The 14,998-nt window shown below is 24.2% G+C and overlaps 1 protein-coding gene across 1 annotated transcript; it reads left to right on the top strand.

Moving 5' to 3' along the window:
• The first annotated feature begins 6,394 nt into the window (after positions 1-6,394).
• LOC145844316 (zinc transporter ZIP1-like) lies at positions 6,395-12,140 on the top strand. The gene is made up of 4 exons (XM_082951707.1): positions 6,395-6,694; positions 8,536-8,677; positions 8,806-8,854; positions 11,006-12,140. Exons 1-4 carry the CDS (start codon positions 6,422-6,424, stop codon positions 11,625-11,627), a joined length of 1,086 nt encoding a protein of 361 aa, XP_082807833.1. The 5' UTR covers positions 6,395-6,421; the 3' UTR covers positions 11,628-12,140.
• The last annotated feature ends 2,858 nt before the right edge of the window (positions 12,141-14,998 follow it).

Here is a 14,998-nt window from a genome sequence, read left to right as displayed (position 1 = left end):
GTGTATAAGTATAAGCTATATTAGTTTATTCAGTCTTTATAAAATTTAAAGTAAAACTTAGATCAAATATTACTGTTTTACTTTAGTTTTTACCTTTTTAGCTTAAAAAATTTAAACAAAAAAACCTATTTGGATAGCTTACAAACTTGAATAAATTTTTACAAACCCTTATAAAAACAATATTTTAGTTTTAGTTTTACTATTTTAACTAAAACAAAAAAAAAAAGCATAATAAGGTCACAATTATAAACAACACAGTTAGATAACTAAACATTTTCAAGGTAATTAACTATATTTTAGATTTTTATACTTTACTTATCTATATTATATTGTCTTGTTACTAAAGTAAAAACCAACAACTTATAGGTCAAAACAAACAAAATGTAATTTTTAATAGTAATTTATAAAGAAATAACACTTTAAAATAGAACCACAACAGGTTTTTTTAACCAAAATACAACTAAACTTAATAGCAAATTTTGGGAACTAAAAAATTAGATAAACAAAGTTTAACTTATACAGTTTAGTTTTATCATTAAATTTAACTCAAAAATTAAGCTTGTCTTACAAGTTTTTGTATACTTAATTGTAACTCCCTAAATCAGGGTTGCCACTTTCTATGTCAAAAAACCATAGAACTTATAGGGCAAAACTATTCTGTATGATTGAAGTATTTTTATACTTAATTTTATTACTTAGTTTTATTTTTCTGCACTGGGAAAGTTTTTGTTTGGATGTAACTATAGATACAATAGATTACTCGTTTTGTCTTTTTTGGAAAATGGTTCAAAGTTTTTGTTATATACTCTATTTTTTTATTTTGATTAAGCGTATTTATATACGTATATACATATGTTAAAAAACACTACGTTTTACTAATATAGATGTTTCACTGTTATGTTAGTTTATTATCGTTCGTCATGGACAAGACGTTAAAAGGTATCCGTGGTGTGCGGCTCGATGACGGAAAGGTTCTTCGAACAACAGATCCTTGGATCAATTATTTTAAGCTTCTTTTATTTGTCGTTTAATATTACAATAGTATATTAAAACAAAAGTCAAGATGTAGATGAAATCAAGCAAAAAACTTTAAGTATCGTTACGTAACTAAATAAATCATTAAAAATATATAAGATACATTAAATTGGCATAAACGTTTAAGTTTAATAAAAATAAAAGCTATAAAAGTGTTTACAAATATACTAAAAAGTTCGTTTTGCTTAATTAAAGCTATATTTGAGTTTAATTTTGAGATTTCGTGTTCTCAATATTGCAGAGAGTGCAGCCATGTTTATAATTGAAATTGTTTTTTGTTCGTGCTAAAATTTCCCAATTAATGCTAAAATTTTCATTCCTATCTTTAGTTCTAATTATTTTTCAAAAACATAGTTTTTAGTCTGTATTAACTGTTGTTGAAGGAATATTTATGCCGTGGGTTGGGTACCTCCTAACCTACTTTTAAACGATAATCTAGATGACCCGACATACTGCTTACTTTTCTATGATGTTAACCTATTACCGTCGCATAAACTTATATGTATGTATATATATGTGACTAACGTTGCATTTTTATGTTTATTCTTTTAAAAAGTTAAGAGTTTCACTTTAGGGTTTTCGTATTTTGTCCTGATCCAGGATTCCTGGACATGACATTGAAAGGTATTCGTGGTGTGCAACTTGATAACCGAAAGGTTCTTCGTGCATCAGGTCCTGGGACCAAATATTTCGAGCGTGTTTGTTTTGTCGTTCAATAAACTATATTTAAACAATTTGTAAATACTTAAAAACGCATGTTTTAAAAAACTGCTTTAATTCCCATAAAAAATACTTAACAGTATTCTATTCTAATAAGATCTTAATACCTGACGAAGATTTTATTAGTTGAAACAGTTTTATAAAACATGCGTTTTTAAGTATTTATAAATTTATCAAATACAATAGAAAGAATTCTCAAGTAAAACTCTCATTTTTTAAAATGCTAGGCATAAGATTGCAACTTCAGTAACATGTACATACACTACGACTACACAATTACACAGTATTAAAATATATATAAAGCGGGTGGGCTGCAGTTGTAAGGTTTTAGATTTTTTTTTATTCATAACATTATGAAAAATAATTAAATTAATAATACAGGACTTTGCAGTATATAAATAACATCTGAATTCTGAACCTCTATCCCTAACCTTTTTTATACAAAATTTTAAATCTTTTAACCTTTTTCCTAACCAACCTTACCCAAATGTATGAAAATATATCGAAAAAATTTTAATTAATTAAAACTTACAATTAAAATACGAGCATAAAGTTAATTTTATACGCAAATTTATTAATTTTTCAAAAAAAACATAAAATTTTAATGTCAATTATTTTCCTTATCTTTAAAGCTATCTAATTTTTTTTTATTTTATTTTAGAGAACGAATCTTAGTCTTTAATTAAAAAAAAAATGGTTTGGGGATTGAATTATTTCATGGGGTCCCTCCAAAAATGAAGTGTTTTTTTTTTTCATTATGAACGCCTTAGAACCAAAAATAAACATTATTTCTTTTATTTTATTTTTTTCCCTTAGTTTGCTTGTAATTTAAGTTCTTAAATGTTTTTTTCATAATTTTTTTTTTTCTTTTATATCATGTTCTTTTTTTTAGCAAATCTGGTCCTTGATTGAGGCCAAATCGTAAAAGATATTAACATTATTTATGAAAAAAACATTTAAGAACTAAATAAGAAGCAAACTAAGGGAAGAAAAACAAAAAAAAAAATTTTTGGTTCTAAGGCATTCATAATGAAAAAAAAACACTTTATTTTTGGAGGGACCCCATGAAACAATTCAATCCCCAAACCATTTTTTTTAAATTAAAGACAAAGGTTCGTTCTCTAAAAGTATATAAAGTATTAGCTATTCAGAAGATTTGCGGCTGACAAAGTACAAAAGTATAAGTTAAAAAATCCCCGTAGCTAAAATAAGAATACTATCAATTCATTAGCATAACATCTTAAAAAAACCAGTCTTACTCTCACTGTATAGGTTTTGTGTAAAATTATAATAAACTCACATATTTTGATTCCTATTCATTATTTTTCGTTCAAATATTTTTTAATTTACTTAAAAGGTTGGTATACAGAAAAAAAACAAGCTAAATATATTGGATGTGTTCAAATAAAAAATAGTGCTTAATAAAATGTTTAATATACTTAATAAAAGATGATTATGATTTTATTTTAATTATAAAGTAAATAAGTATTTAGCTACATTTTTAATACTTTATACAAAAATATAAAATATATCCTTAAGATCTAACCAAGCAGAGCTCATTACAAAATCAAAACAACTATTTTTGTACATTTAATTTCTTGAGATACACATGGTTGCTAAAAAACTTGGAAACTTGAAAAAACCTGGAATTTGACAATTTAGGCTAAAAAACCTGGAAATTTAAGCAATTTTTACATTTTAAGTATATGTCTAAAAATTTTGATTAGACACAAAAAATATACCATATATATAAAAAGACTTTGTCATCATCAAAAAATTTTTAATATAAAAACACATTTGATGTAGCTTTACAGTATCTTTTAAATGTTTTTATACTATTTAACATAGTTTTTTACCTTAAAGTTAACTTTAAACTAAAAATAGACCCAAAAATATGTACTTATAAAAACACTTTTTTCACTATTTGATCTTGTTTTATATAGTTATTAATAAGCTACAAGATGATTTTTACAGATATTAAAAATTCAAAATAATTTTTGAGATATAGCTGGTCAAAATCAGAGGAAGCAATAGGTTCCTTATGGGAGGCGTAAACTAAAACAGCAAATAACTAGAAATTACTAAAAATATATCTTCTCCTACGTTTTTTGAGATAACTACCTAAATATTTCAGGAAATTTTCCTTGCAATATTAAAAAAGTTCTGTTGGAATGAAATTTAAAAAAATTACAGGGTTGCCACACACTCACGGAACTTAGGGAATCTCAGTGAATTTTCAAACTGTAGAAAATCTCAGGGAAACTCAAGGAATTTTGGCATTTTTCTTTTAACTCAGGGAAACTCAGGGAGTTTTCATTTTTTCTCTAAATTTCAGGGAAGTTTTTGAAAATCTCAGGGAATTTTTTCTAGATCTAGAATGAGGTTTAGTTAATCCAGTTTCAATATTTTGTTCAAAAGTAGTAATTTTTATTATTTAAGTGGTTATTTAGAATTTTTTAGCCTTGCGGCTGGTTCTTCAATATTCTTGGTATTAACATTGTAGTTTTTTTAAGTTTTAAATTTATATATATACTTAAGTAAAATCAAACAGTTTAGAGAAATGAAAGTTGTTGTTAACTATTCATTGAAAAGTTCTAATAAACTTTTTATTTTTAGTTACTTATGTAGTTTAAAAAACACTATGTTGTACTATTAGTTCTTATTTTTTAAATAATAAAGTTATTTGTTATCTGTTTACATACTTGTTTTCAGTAAAAAAAAATAAAATGAATACAGATTAGTGTTGTATTACTTTTGTTAAAAAAATAGAGGTTAAATTTTTGTTTATAAATAATAATTTCAAAAGTAGTAGCAGTAATTGTAATTAAATATTTTATTGTGAATGTTTTAATAAACTTTACAACTTTTTTGCAATGAAAGAATTATTAGCAAGAGGAATAGCTGCTAAGGACAACTCAAATAAACTTGAAAATAAAATTAAAACTATTGATTTAGAAATTGCATACTTAAAAAAACAGTATTAAGATTTTTTTATTAGGTAATGTGAAATTGTTTTAAAATCAAAATTATGTTTTCAGTTATTTAAAATAGATTGTGTATGAACATCTAAAAGACATAAAAAAAAAATTATTTTAGATTATTTTGTATCAGTTGTTAGGTATTAAGTTGTACTTTGATATGACATATTTCTTTAGCTATTTCTTTAAACTTTCTTTTTGCAGGTTTTTTTACAATAATGTTAAGCTTTTAAGTTTTATTTACTGCATTCAGAACAGTTGCTAGGAAAGACATACAAGTCATAATGAAGTTATTATGTATGTCAAACAAATTAAACTTTATTCTTTTATGTAGAAAGTTAACTAACAAGTTTACACAAAGTTGTGCAAAAATTTAGTTTTTAATTTTTAATTGGTTTAAACCTTTTAAGATTGAGTTTTTGAAAACAGTTTTTTTCATAAATTTAATGCAGAAGCATACACATACAACCTTCCTTTTATTATTAAAGAAGAAAAATGAGAATGAGGTATTAATAATTTATGTTAGAAGAGATTTTTTTTTTTTTAAGATTTGAAAAATACTCAGGGAAACTCAGGGAATTTAAGGTTACTCAGGGAAATTTTTGGTTACTCAGGGAAGATTTTTTGGCTCAAAGAGTGGCAACCCTGAAATTAAAAAATAAAATTTTATAAAAATTAACAAAAAAAAAAGTTTTTTTTGTTTATTTTTTATATAAACTTTTTATTTTTTAATTTAAAAAAGAATTATCTTAGATAGAACTTTCTAAATATATCAAGGAACACTTCCTAAAACTTTAAGACAGTTATCTCAAAAAATGTAGGAGAAGATATATTTTTAGTGAAATAGTCTACTTTTGCTGTTTTAGTTTGCGCCTCCCATAAGAAGCCTATTGTTGCCTCCGACTTTGACCAGCTATATCTCAAAAATTATTTTTAATTTTTGCAATCTGTAAAAAGCATTTTGTAGCTTAGTAAAAACCATATAAAATAAGATCATGTTGTGAAAAAAAGTGATTTACCCCCCACCCTTATGCCCTTAATCTATTTTCTCCTTTGTTTTATAGCTAAAGACCTCAATTTTTCCGGAACCCTTTTTTTATAGTTTAAATAACTTTGACTTATGTGATTTTGAAAATGTTAAAAATTAAAAAAGTTAGAGGTTAAAAAAACTAAATAAATATGCTTTTTTTTTTTTAATAATTTTTTTATTTTTCAAAATTAAAACCATTCCTGCATTCAATCTATTTAAAATTTATTAATGAATTATGTTTTAATATTTAAAGAATATTGGTTAAAAATGAAGGAGAAGATACTTTTTTGTGTTTTTGGTTTGTACTTTCCATAGTGATCTTATAGAGCACACCACTTTGATCGCTTATATCTCAAAAGTTAATTTGAATATTTCTAAGTGCTTAAAAATGTCTGTTAACTCAAATAAAACTACAGATTAAGATCAACCTGTCAAAATCAAGATTGACTCTTGCTCCCCTATGTGCTTAACTCTAGTTTTTATCTTATACTATTATTTTTTCAACTCAGACCAAATTTAGCTAGTTTGATGTAACTCAAGCTGGCTTTTTGACCTCAAAGAGTGGCAACCCTGTTATGAATAATTAGTTTTAGACTATTCAAAATAAAATGTTTGATTGTTGCAGGTAGATTTTTACAACTTAATTACATAATTTACAATGGAACTTTGGGTTGGACAACTATTATCTGCTGTTGGATTATTTGTTTTATCTTTTATTTTTTGTGTTATTTTACCATCATATGTTATCCAAAGTCAAAAAGGAACTTTAATTAAAAAACTTAAAAATGCAGAAAAAGTTGCTTTGTTAGATAATCTAGAACAAGAAGAAAGCACTACTAATAACAATTTAGAAGCTGTTTCAATTGTTCAACAAAGCACTAGAAAAAATGATATCTCTATACAAAACAGAAACAAAAATAATATTTTTCAAGTTTGTTTATCTTATAAGTATTTGTAGCACTTAGTGAAATTTAATTTAGTTAAAATGCTAATAGAATGTATAAATATTAATATATACTAATAAAATCTAAGACAATTTTCATAAGATTTAATGTAAATATGATATTTTGTTAAAAGAATTGTAGTACTTGTAGAAAAATAAATTTTATTTTAAGTGGAGGGTCAACCTTATTTATAAAATAAACTTTCTTTTTGCTTCCTGATGATACTCTGTATAATTTTAGTCTTTAAAGAACTCTTAAAAATATAAAGGTTTAAAATTTGTTTTCTCACTAGGTTACTAGCTAAAGTTAAAACTGAAAACTTTTTTTCTTTCATTATAAATTTAAATTTTTGTAATAGTCTTCATGTAATCAATTTTTTTTTTAATTACTATTTATATTTTCCATTGTAATAATATTACTATATGTTTTGATTTTTAGAAAACAAATAAAGAGATCTCAACTATTAAAGGAGAAATAATATATTTATTTTTTCGAGACTTTATTATGCAAATTTAAATTATATAAAATTAAAAAAATTTTGCCACTGGTTATTTTTTTAAATTCATTTGTTACCAAAAAAAATACTGTTTTGGTTTACCTAAATCAACAAATTCATATTAATTTTAACTGTTTCTGTATTTTTTAGTTGAATAAAATTACAAGTAAGCTGTAGTTTTTAAAAACTTTTTAAATATTTACGCTTTTTACTTTTAATAATTTCATGTTTTTTTTTTCTATTACTTATAGCTAGCCCTTTTTATATGTTTTTATAGCATACCTTTTAGGGCATAGAGAGGTAAAACACTTCTTGTAGAAATTAGTCTTGTTTTTTATTTAGTTAATTAAGCTATTAGTTTTTTTACCGCTTTAAAATTCAAAGTAAATTTTGATATATAAGAGATTTCTATAGGTTCTCATTGGGAGGGGCATACTAAAAAGGCATACCAAGGTTCACTTAAAATTTATCTCCTTCAGTTTTTGAGCAATGATTTTATAAATTTTTCATAGTAATTTTTAACAAATTCAAAAAAACTTGTATAGAACAGATTTTTTGATTTTTTCTGAATATTTTTTTTGGGTTTTTCAACTTTAGTAATAACTTATTTGGTTTTAATCTGCTTTTTACAAGTTGATTGTAATATTGAAAAACACTTTTCAAAAATTTAAAGTGAATTGCTTTAAAAATAAACAAAAAGATTGATTTTTATAGTCTTAGTGGTTACTGAGCAACCAAAAAAACGCTAAAAATATTTGGTTCTAGGACCTGGTGTACTAAAAAACCTTATGGTTATCAAGTTGTACACCACTTGAATACTTTTTAACGTCATGTATAGGACTATTTTTTATAAAACTTTTCAAATTTCTAATAAAATCAGCCTTGAAAACTTTTGATTCCATACAGTTGTAGTTGATTTTTTTACAAAACTAGTTATATCTAAAAAGTTAATTGAGCTGTTTTTGTTCTATAAAAAGTATCTTACTGTGTTTTCCATAAGCTTTTAAATAATAGCCAATGTTAGTTTTTGTAAAAAAAATGTTGAAATTGTCCTATGCCTTTGAAAACTAATCCAACATTTATAGGTGTTCTTAAGCCCTGTTTTTATTTTTAATTGATGAAAAATATCACTAGTATAAATATTATAATAATATTTTTCATCAATTAAAAATAAAAACAGGGCTTAAGAACACCTATAAATGTTGGATTAGTTTTCAAAGGCATAGGACAATTTCAACATTTTTTTTACAAAAACTAACATCTAAACTTCAATTAAAGTATTACAACTAAAAAATAAGTTATTAGTTCAAATTATTCCAATATTTTTTACAGAAGCTAACAAGATACAATGTTATCAGTGGTATAAACTGCTTTTGTGGAGGTTTGTTTTTGGGGGTTTGCATTTTAGACATGATTCCATCTGCACAACAAGATGTGCATTCCATTTTAAACCTCACCATGATTAATCAAAAGAGTAAGTTAATATTGTAATCTTGTTGATTAAAAAAATGAAAAATAGTTTAAATGTTTTTTTTAAAGATATAAGTTGTTTATATTAAAAATTACCTTATAAGATTTGGAAAAGTTAAAAACTTAACACAGGTTTAACAGAAACAACTTATCCAATTGCAGAATTTATGATTAGTTTTGGGTAAGTAAGTTTTATGTATTAAGTTGTACAAATTAATTAAAAATATAAATTAAACAAGTATAAACTATTAAGAAAAGTATTTTTTTCTATTTTTATTAGTTTTAAGCTTTGCGCAAAATTGGTAATCACTCTGGCTTGTTTGAAATTTAAAAAAAAAGCTAGTTTTAGTGTTTTTGAAACTTATTGTAAATATTAGGTTATTTTAGTTTTTTTAAATAATGTATTTTTTTCAAAGTTTGCCAATTTTTAATTTAAAAACTTAATCAACAATTAATTATTAAGTTTATTTGCCAAAATTACATAATAAATTTTTTATACTGCTTTAATTTTGCCGGTAAGCTCAGGCTATATTGTATTTCTAAAACTTTGTTGTTAAGAGTGGCAACCTCGTATGAATTTCAATGGTTTAAGTTGTTGAATTTAGTGTTTATAAGTTTAAGTGTAAGAATTGAAAAACTATAAAATATTTACCAATCTAACATTATAACTAATTATTGTTACATATTTAATTATTTTGGATCATATTGTTCTGAATTAATTTTAGTTTTAACTTACTAAAAAATTAACCTCTAAAGCTAAACTCTCAAAATCCAAAAGTTCGACAAAAATGTAACAATTAAAGCTGTAAGTAGCTTTTTATAAGATATAAAAATTTATACAAACTTTTGAATAATGTAAGTTTTGGACAAAAAATAAAAACAGAAATTTTTTCTTAAGTTTTTTGATAGTAGAAAATATTTAAAAACATTTTTTTTCTTGTGTTTTTTTAAGCTAGTCATTTTTTTAATTATGCCATAAACAATTGATAGCTTATAAATTTATTCCACTTTTATTTGACTTATAACTTGAGAATTTTATTTTAATTGATTTTTACGTTGGAATGTATGTATAGTAAAACTATATAGTTTTGAATCTTAATAGCAATCTTTGGAAAAAACTTTATATATATAGTTTTTAATAAATTTTACTGTGATTTTTAACTTATCTCAAGTTATATATTTTTGACAATGAAAGCTATATACACATTTCTGAAATGTTGAAATGGATAGAAAAAGCTATTCTCGGGTTGTAATAAATGTGTAGATTATTTATATATCTAATTTTTCTAATTAGACGAAATGATAATATTAAGTCACTACTGAAAAAAGGTTATTTACTAAAAATAGTATATATCTATATTTAGGTTGTCTTGCGAAACTGTTTAACATAAAAGATAAGTTGTTATGAGTAGTTTGTAAACAACTAATCTAATTTTGTATATGTATTTTTTAAATGTTACCTGATAATAAAACTATTAATATGTATATTTTTGATGTGATTGTAATGAAAAAAAGTAAACTGATATTAAGGGCATAGGAGTGGGGGTAAATCACCTTTTTCATAATTTAGTTTTATTTATAGAGATTTAACTAAGCTACAAGTTGCTTTTTACAGATTTTAAAGGTTCAAAATAATTTTTGAGATATAGCCGGTCAAAGTCAAAGACTATAACAGGTTCTTAATGGGAGGCGCAAACTAAAACCGCAAATAACTAGAAATCACTAAAAATATATCTCCTCCGTTTTTGAGATAAATACCTCTTACTTTTAGGAAATGTTCATTGCAATATTTTGAAAATTCTGTTGGAAAAAATTAAAAAAAAAATCAAAATCTTATACAAAAAATTAACAAAAAAGACTTTTTTTTTGTTTTTTAGCCATAAAAATTTTATTTTTTAATTTTTTTCCGCCGGATTTTAGAAAATACTGCAATGAACATTTCATGAAAGTCTGAGGTCATTTTCTCAAAAAAACATAAGAGAAGATAGGTTTTTAGTGAAATAGTCTTTTTTTGCTGTTTTATTTTGCGCCCCCCATAAGGAATATATTGTTGCCTCCGACTTCGACTGGCTTTATCTCAAAAATTATTTTGAGCTTTAAAATTTGTAAAAAGCAACTTGTAGCTTAGTTAAAACTCTATAAAATTAGACCAAATTGTGAAAAAAGTGTTTTACCCCCACCACTATGCCCTTAATAATATTTATTTATTTAATTTATAATTTGTAACATTACACATATTTTTAGACATAGTTTTAACTAAATACATAAAAAAGCGTGATATTTTCTGATATATGGCTAGAAAAAATCAAGGAAATTTTTAATAATTTAACAGGTTAATTTTGGTGGTAATTGTAGAAACTATCATGACTTCTTGTTGTGAAGTTGATCACCATGGAAACCACCGTAGAAGGTCTGAAAGTGCATCATCTACGAGACTTGAAATAAGTCAGGCCCATCAGCGAACAACTGGTGTAACGCGGATATGGGTGCTTACCTTTTCTCTGGTATTTCATTCCGTTTTTGAAGGCATGTCTATAGGTCTGAGTAAAAAACTTGCTGTAGTTTTTAGACTATTTTTAGTATTGGCTCTTCATAAATGTCCATTCGGCTTCGGAATTGGTGTAAAAATATTCGATTCTATTGGTGTTAATCGTCCATTTCTGGCTTATGTTTTGTGTAGCACTTTTTGTCTTGCTTCGCCAATCGGTGCTTTTATAGGTGCAGTGATTTCAGCTCAAAACTCTCTGCCTATGTTATATTTGCAGTCGTTTTTTTCATGTCTTGTGGCAGGTACTTTTATTTATATCACTTTTGTTGAAGTAATTCCATCAGAGTTTTCGCATTCAGTACATCATGAACCAGCAAGCAATGATAAAAAACCTATACGAAAACTTTTAAAGCTTTTGTTTTTGATCGTTGGGTTTTTAATAGCATGTAGCTTGCAATTTTTGTAAAGTGCAAACATATAAAACAAAAAGTCCATATATACACACATTTTTTATGTTTTGTAATAAAAAATACATTATATGTTAATATGATTATCTTGCGAAGTAGTTCAAGTTGTATTTTTAAATACAGAAATATGCGTGAACTTAATAATAATGTTTTTTATTTTTACTTTGATGCCATTTTTTTGTTTTGTTAATGTTCATTACAAATATAAGTCTCTAAGTTTATAAAAATCCACACTGCACAGTGTTTTTTTGTTTAGTTTCTTACCAGAAATAAAAAAGCTGCCGATTTTTTTTCGAAAAGCGTTAAATTTTAGAAAGATTTTCACCGTTAGTTTTTTTTTTATTCTACACTGTTTTTGATGATCAATTTACAGTTGAATAAATACATGTGCCTTATATCATTTATATTTTATAAAAATATATTAAATACAACGTTTGTTTCTTTATTTTTATTTCAAATATTTAAAACATTGACCTTTCATATAAACTTATCGAAGTCTTATTAAATTCAGTTACCACAATTAAAATATTTGAATAAAATTTGAAAACATCTGTTTTCTAATTATTAAAACACAATCATAGGTTGTTTTCATTTAACTGTAATAAATAAGTTTTATTTTTTAGAAAACAATTAGTTTTTTCACTTTTGGTGATTAATCGTTTACTTCGTCATTTTTAGTGAAGCTTACCAAAAAAGTTTTTTTGATATTTCTGTATGCGTTTATTGAAATTTATTTACTTATTTTGTACTGAAAGTTAGGACTGTTGATATCTCTGTTAAACAGTTTTAATATAAATTTAATCACATTGAAAATTATATAACTTTTTTTTATATGTTAAAAACTAATTATTGTTTTTTTTATTTTCTTAATTATCTATGTGCTTACCCTGTTTAAATTTTTTGAAGCTTTTGCTAATTTGTTAGAACTTAGTAATTGTAAAATTATGTTATTACTAAATAAAGAAGGTATAACTTATATGTCGTTGTTATGAATTTTTACTTTAAAATTAAATATATATTACAACTATTTTGATGCAGTATCTTAATTATAAATTAGATTAAGTATACTATAATAGTTCTTATTATCTCAATCAAGCAATTATTATTATGTTATTTTTAGACAGCTATTCACTAGATACTTGAATTATATACAGACCAATGCAAATAATGGTTTTACATAAAGACCCTTTATCGTAGTACATATGTATATTTATTTATGCAGCAAAAATGTTGTTTTTGATTATTTAAAAAAGTTTACTAGAAAAAATTATTAAATAGGCATACAGAGCATAAAAAAAGTTCTGTTGTTTCATCTTAGCTATTTTGAAAGATATTATCGGTTATAAAATTACACAATCATTATGATAATTGCTAACTTTAATTATAATCAAAAGAGTAAAGTTTCTTTTCTAATAAATAGTTAGCTTCAAAAATTCTTATTAGTTATATTTTTTCAAACATTAAATAAAAATTTTTTTCATTCATTTAAAACTTAGTATGTACTATTTCATATTATAATAAAAGGAAGTATGTACTTAGAAAATTAAAGAGCAAAAGATTGTCCTGATATGTTTTTTACAGCAAATAAGTAATAATTAATAGTAGTTTAATGTGCATTAGAAACAAGCATGTACTTTTACTGAGAACAAAAAAGTAAAGTTTAGTTAACCTTTAAATTGTAAAAAAAAGTAATGTTTTTATAATAAAGAATATTATGTATTTAGAATACTACAGATCATGAGGATTGTCTTAATATGTTTTTTGTGTAAATGGAATAGTAATAGTAAGCTCTTTATTTTTTTTATAAATTTTTTTTGGTGCGAATAAGTTTTTATAATACGCAAGTATGTATATGATTTTTAATATCTGCAAACTTCACCTTCCCAGAATATTTGGTGTAAGTTTAAACATTTTTACAAATGTAGTAATCACTCTTTTTGTTTTCATTGTTTAGGAAACTTTAAGCTGGTATCAAAGAACATTTTTAACTTTTCCAAATATGTCAATTAGGTGTTTCACAGTAGTTTTCAAACACAAACAAAAAAAGAACGAAAAAGTTTGGTGTACAAAAATATGACTAAGGATCTGGTGTACAAAAAGACCCCTTAGTCATCAAGTCATTTGAAATAATTTTTTTTTATTCTTATCAAGATTAAACCAAAAATTTTATATTTCCGATCCGTATCAGTTCTGGTTCAAACGTGAAATTAAAAAAAATCTTTAAACAGTATCAGTTTTTCAACATAGCTTCAGATGGGAAAAATTTCATAGGTGCTTCAGTTAACCAAGTGATACAAGATCAAACTTACTTACCTTCTGATAACTTACATGTTTATAAATTTCTATTTTATTTTAAACTTTTTCGGAACTAAGTAAACCCTATGTTTCAAAAATTATTTAGTACTTATATTTCTTGTAGTACTAAACATTTAAAATTGAACTATTTATACTACAACAATTCTAACGTCGACAATTAAAGTCACAACAAATTAATCACTAATATTACTATCATAATGACAGTTAAAATTTTATAGATGTCTTTTAATTCTTAACTTTTATAATTTTGTGACATTAAATTTATTAAAAAAAATTAATGATTATATACATCATTATAAATTTTGGTAGGTGAGTTTTAAAATATGGTGATTTAAGTTTATTTTTTAGAGTTTCAAACACATTTATTAAGTGTGTAAGTTTAAACTAGATTTTTAAACAAAAATTTACATTTAAATTTTATTATACTCCAATTGAATTTACTTTTATACCATAAGGGCTTATCTAAGCGAATTTAAGTTTCTGTTTAATTGACATATATTAAAAAACGCTACATCGAAGTGTATTATAACAAAGTATGAATTAATTTGACTAAGTACTAACAATTAAACGGATTAGAAATGAGCAATTCTAAACTAAATTATAATTTTAAATATCATTTGCAAATCATTTTTATGTCTTTCATTTTGTCAAACTCTTAGTAATAGTATACTTTGTCGAGCATACCAAGGTTTTTTGTGAAAGCTATTTTAACCTTTGTTATGTTGAAATTTTAATGTATCTTTAGTACTACTGTGTTATTGCTAATTCTTCATAACAAATATATATTTATTATATTTTGTACAGTTTATTTTTATCTAAATAAATAAATCTTTTCTTTATGAGATTTTCTGTTTTTTCATCTAAAATTTTATCAAGCTTACTGTACCAGACTTGAAAAATAGTACAACACAGAAAATAGTACTAGTAAACCATACATAACAACTTTTTTAATGGCTTTACGTTTAAGATGTATTAAGAGTGTGAATGAAAATACCAGTTTATAGCAACGCACAGCTTCTGGTGTAACACACAATACTTTGCTAACATTCCTGGA

Source organism: Thalia democratica, chromosome 9, assembly GCF_965202585.1.
Source record: "Thalia democratica chromosome 9, ktThaDemo2.hap1.1, whole genome shotgun sequence".
NCBI classification, from domain to species: Eukaryota; Metazoa; Chordata; class Thaliacea; order Salpida; family Salpidae; genus Thalia; species Thalia democratica.
Note: the sequence above shows the minus strand (reverse complement) of the source record. Positions and strands in the feature narration are given on the sequence as shown.